At 43.9% G+C, this 5160-nt stretch overlaps 1 protein-coding gene across 1 annotated transcript; it reads right to left on the bottom strand.

Annotated features, from left to right (window-relative positions):
- Positions 1–274: 274 nt before the first annotated feature.
- zgc:162730 (uncharacterized protein LOC564559 homolog) lies at positions 275–3311 on the bottom strand. The gene is made up of 2 exons (XM_047593888.1): positions 3143–3311; positions 275–2639 (listed from the first exon to the last, which is right to left on the bottom strand). The coding sequence occupies exons 1-2, from the start codon at positions 3173–3175 to the stop codon at positions 1392–1394; spliced, it is 1281 nt and encodes a 426-aa protein (XP_047449844.1). The 5' UTR covers positions 3176–3311; the 3' UTR covers positions 275–1391.
- Between the last annotated feature and the right edge of the window lie 1849 nt (positions 3312–5160).

The raw sequence follows: 5160 nt of genomic DNA, 5'->3' as shown, positions 1-5160 counted from the left end.
AGCACAGGTGTATTAGTGCTGGCTGCATTCCACTTTGGGGAGGTCCTTTCTTTTGTTTATGCTGGTCATGGCTGACTGGGACCTTAAATGTACTGAGCCCGCAGTGACACACCTGTGCTGTCTGTACTGTGTCATAAAGGGGCCTTTATCTAAATGCTACTATGGCTGAGTACGTTTCTAAACTGTGAGACTGTGAAGACTTAAGTTAGAACAAGTGTATGATGTTATGTAAAGTTATGTGAGGTGGCTTCACTAAATAATGCAAGCAAATAAAGAGAGTATGCAATCACTTCTTTATTCAGAAATTTATTTTGTTCCTTTCAGGAAATTAAAAATATAAGATTTACTGTTTGTTTTCTCACATTGTCATTTCACAGACCTTGAAATATTTCTCCATAAATAAAGTACAAAATACATTTTTTTTCTTTAAACACAAATAAATATCATAATAAATATATTTGCTTAAGTTAAACAACATAAGGCAACGAATAACAGAAAGGAATACTGCGGTGTTCCCTGAACCAGGCTGTCAAACGAACGGGGGAGAACGGGGGATAAAAGACGGTGCGCAAATTACCAACGAGCAAATATAACAGCGTGTCTTTTTTTTTTTTTTGTTGTTGATTTTTTTTTTTTAACAGAATCAAATCTCTTTGAGTGTGATATTCAGATCTAAACTCGCTGATGTGCCTCCTTCTATCAGCACACTTTGATCTTTCAGCATTCTGTAGCTTATATTTGCAGGCACACCAAGAAAAATGACAAGGTTAAACATACACCCGCACATGCATAGATACAGGCACGTACACACACGCACACACACACGCACACACACACACACAGCGGGGTAAGATTGAAGCTTTGGTTGAATGCTACTGGGAGTTTCTCCCGTTTGAATTAGCTGTAAAGTGCATATCACAGACACATGTCAGGTCTCACTGATTAAGGCTACTGAATCAAACATACTGTTTGTGGCACATGAGGCAGGGAAAATCTTTAAGGCGTAGGCGTTAATGATTATCACTACAGACAAGCCATTTTGATCACTACAGAGTTGTGTTAATTACAAACCAGAACAGTTACTGGTACTGGTCAAGACCTGCAGAGGAGTTAATTCTTACGGAAGACCACATACAAAGGTCCAATAAGCTACACATTATTTGTAAGTATAAAAATAGAGTCTACTAATATTTGGGTACTAAAATCATCTCAGTATGTGTAGTTTGTCTAAGATGAGTTCCATTTTTACAAATATAAATTAAGAACTTTAAGTGTTATTGCGTCAACTTGTCGACTTGTTCTGAACAGTTCTGGTTCTGACGAAAGTACAGATAGACAGAATAAAGTTATTAAAGTGTCACTTTTCTGCAGTTCCTTCCCTTGGGATCCTTTTAGTCAGACAGGGACAGGCGTTCGAACACCGTGAGCCGCTTGGTGGCTGACCCATCGAAAGTGGGGGACTCGGTTCCGCTGGAGCCCCCGCTGCTGCTGTAGCTGTCTTCCAGGGAATCCTCAGAGGAGAATCGCTGGAGTGAAGCAGGCTTCATGAATCCTCCGTGGCCCCCAGACCCAGGAAACAGCATGTTGCTGTCCTGGTGCTGCCCATCCTCCGCGCCGTTGAAGCCCCTGCTGTTATTGCTGTTAAAGTTATTTCCATGACCACACACGCAGCGGGAGGCTTTTGGCGCCAAGATGAGAGGAATGTTGTGGATGTCTCCGGTGCTGGCACGGGTCTGGTGGCTGCCGAACTGGAATGCGGCTGCCTCCCGCTGCACCGAGTCGGAAAAGACTGGGGAGAGGAGGTCAGCGGGAGGTGGCGAGACTGAGGGAGCGCGGCTGAACCCCAGGTTGGGATCATTGAAGGACGACGGGAATGTGGGAGGTGACGAGCTGCGTGAAGAGCCCAGGAAACCGGCAAAGCTGAGACTCTGGCGGAGCTGGTGGCGCGGATTGTTGCCGCCGCCGGGAGTTGGCTGTCGCTGGAATTTGGTGGACGTTGTCAAACCGGCACTGATCTTCTCCTCGTGGATGAAATGGCAGCGTGAGCCGTAGGGGCAGTAACCAAAGTTGTAGAAGGTTCTGCAGGGCTCCGTCTTATACTTGGGGTGGCGGTACAGTCCACGCAATTCTGCCTCCCCGTGGGCAAACTGGCACTTGCTGCCATACTTGCAGCTGCCAGTCTCTTGGAAGCCGCGGCACAGCTCAGTCTTGTAGCGGTTAGAGGCCTGCACTGGCTGGACCTGAGGAGGGAGGTTGGACGAAGGAGGAAAGCCCGGCGGGGGAGCCACAGTAGTAGTAGTAGAGGCGCCTGGCGACGGAAACCCCTCCAGGTTCTTCAGCTGTCCAAACGAGGAGAGCAGGCTGCTGCTGGACTCGGTCAGGCTCATGGAGCGGTCGGGCCGGAAGGGCAGTTGTTTTTGTTTGGAAAAAGGCGCCTGGCTCCAGATGTTGGTCGGCCAAAAAGAGCTGCCGTTGTCGTCATTGTTAACCTGCTCAGTGCTCAAGCTGAGCCCAGAACAGGCAGGGGGGGAGGGAGGAGAGAAGTAAGAGGCTGACCGGTTCACTTGACTCTGCCCTGGGAGTTTGATTTGAGGCTCCGTTAAGAGCAGGGCTTCATTCAGGGTCAGGTTCCTAAGGTTCTGTGAAACAAGATTGAAACAGTTACTATAAAGAATCCATGCGACTTATCCAGAGCACAGGTTTGTTTTTATAACCTTTTATTTTCGAAAAACTTTTCCAAAACTTTTTAAACACAGAAATGTCAAACTGAAGGTGGTTATTCATATACATGTATATACATATATATGTATATAAAGTTTAATTTACTCTTACATGTAATCCCATAGTACAAATGTCAGTGTTTGGCATTTTTGACCTCTGTGTTACATTCACTGGCCAGACCGGATTGCAAGAAACAAAGAACTCGACAAACTGGCATTGTCCCTCATCTGAATAACTATAAAGTAAAGAAACTATCTGTCCCCAGAGTCTGCTCCAAAGGACTTCACTGTCAGATTCAGTGATTCGCGGAGGAATCCGATGAGCAGGGACACATAAACAAAGCCAGTTTTTGGAAAGCGCTTAGTCCACTTGAACTTTCCAAAATAACAGAACCAAAACACACACAGATTTTCTGACTCACCTTTGTGAGAATGTCGTCAAGCATCTCGGACATGCTGTATCCCTTTGACCACAAGAAGGAGAAGATTCAGCTGTGATCCACGGTACACTGTTGATTATGCGTGTCCAGACTTAGAGTGAAGCTTGCACTCTGGTCCTCTTTTTATTCACCCAGCCCCGCCTGGTCTAGGCGGAGTTTCCACTCGCTATGTTCCCGGATGACCCTCCCTCCGCTTCAGGTTTCATGGTGAGCTCACAAATGGGCGGGTAGTTGAACAACAACAACATTTGAAAAAAATAGACAGAGAGAGAGAGAGGGGGGAAGAAAGAAAACTGTGTATTTTTAGCTGGCTGTGTGAAATGTTTCAGTTTCGTGGTCATGTGAAAGCAAAGTGGCTTATTTACACAGCTCTCACACAGATCTGGATCTAGGCCTAGAGCAGTTAATGCTTGTTTTTCCAGAGTTCAGTCTCACCCTGTACATTTTAATCTATATGATGGATTAGAAATTTCCTGTAGGGTGATTAATCTGTGACATGTTTTCACTGAAGTGCGGTGTGTCACATAAGGTCCTTCCTTTAAGATGTGTTCACCGAAATTTTCATCTCGGGACGCGTAGCCACGTATTAACAGTATATACATTGTGATGACTAATGCTTTGTTTTCAGGAAATATATAACTCATCTAGTCCCTGATCATCACATACTGTATAGTTTCTGAGTGTGCGCGCGCATGTGTGTGTGTGTGTTTTTTTTTTTAACCCACAGAGTGGAGAGAATATTTTACTGTACGTTGTTTACCAGAACACATGGAGCTACATTTCCCCTTATATCCTTTGGTTTCTGTTGTGACTAAAGAAGAGCTCTGCTGGAGTAGCGAGGGAGGTTCAGCAGTTACCAGAACACAACCGATAGAAGTATTGATAAGCCGAGGGGAGAAACCTTTGGGCTGGGTAAAAATAAACACGAGGACAGATGATCAAAACATGTTTTTGTTTGTTCTTTGTATAATAAAACCACATATTCTTTAATATTTGCTCTAAATTTTCTTTATTTTTCAAAGTTTCTTCGGCACTCTTTCAGGGACAGTTTAATTCTTCGTTAGTTTACGAAGTCAAAGGCATTTTTTAAATCTGTTTCAGTGAAAGATTGACATCTGATGGAAATCCATGGCCCACAACGGAATTAAGCCTGTCACCATTCATAGCTAAATGTCACATAAGCTTAACAAAAACAACTGATTATGTTATTGCAAGAAGCCTGTTGACAGTGGCTGGTGTTTTTTTTCTTTATACCGTTCATACTGTTTCCATAGTGAGCAGTGCAGCAGGTTTTTGTTTTCTTTCTCACAGGAACCAAGATGAACGTGGCAGCCGTTCCCTCCCCTACCTGAAAGTATTACATTAACTTGTTATGTGATCCTGTGTTATTATGAAGGGCACAACTGTATACACACTGTCCAACGGGTATGTCCTTAGGCCACGCATTGCACGGGCTGTTTCCGCGCAACTTCATTTGAATTTCAGGCCATTTACGTAGAACTATATCAACTTTGCCAAGTGGGCAGATCTGTTTTTCTGCAGGTTTTTGAGAAACCTGTAATGTGCGTTCACCCAGTTATCAATACGCACAGATGTGAATGACAGAAAAAAAACATCTGACTCAGCAAAAGACTGATAACTAACATATTTACTGCAATCTTAACATATCTTCCTGTTTTGTTCCAATGAAACTGTTGTGCCGAAATCGTATTTTTTAACATATATGTTTCTTTTCTTCTTTTCTTGAGTGCACCACCCCCACTTCATGAGTCACCCACTCGCATGAGTCATCTTCAGTCCTGGCAATGACAGCACATACATTCTAATAAGTGTTGTGCAAGTACGAAAAGTTACTGCAATGTTGTTTCTGGGGATCAATAGAAGGGGACAAAAAAGGCACTCCTTCCCAGTCTGAGGCCAAAACACAAAAACTACACGAGGATTATGAAAGTGCTGCTCAGTGGTTTTTAAGATTTTCTACGCGCACACAATGAGTCAAA

The sequence above is a fragment of the Mugil cephalus genome, chromosome 9 (assembly GCF_022458985.1).
Source record: "Mugil cephalus isolate CIBA_MC_2020 chromosome 9, CIBA_Mcephalus_1.1, whole genome shotgun sequence".
Lineage (NCBI taxonomy): Eukaryota > Metazoa > Chordata > Actinopteri > Mugiliformes > Mugilidae > Mugil > Mugil cephalus.
Note: the sequence above shows the minus strand (reverse complement) of the source record. Positions and strands in the feature narration are given on the sequence as shown.

Bases quoted from the DNA above. Each gene is read 5' to 3' on its own strand.
- zgc:162730 (XM_047593888.1), bottom strand. From the start codon at position 3,175: ATGTCCGAGATGCTTGACGACATTCTCACAAAG. The intron at 2,640-3,142 runs GTGAGTCAGAAA...CTTGTTTCACAG, and splicing joins TTGACGACATTCTCACAAAG to AACCTTAGGAACCTGACCCT.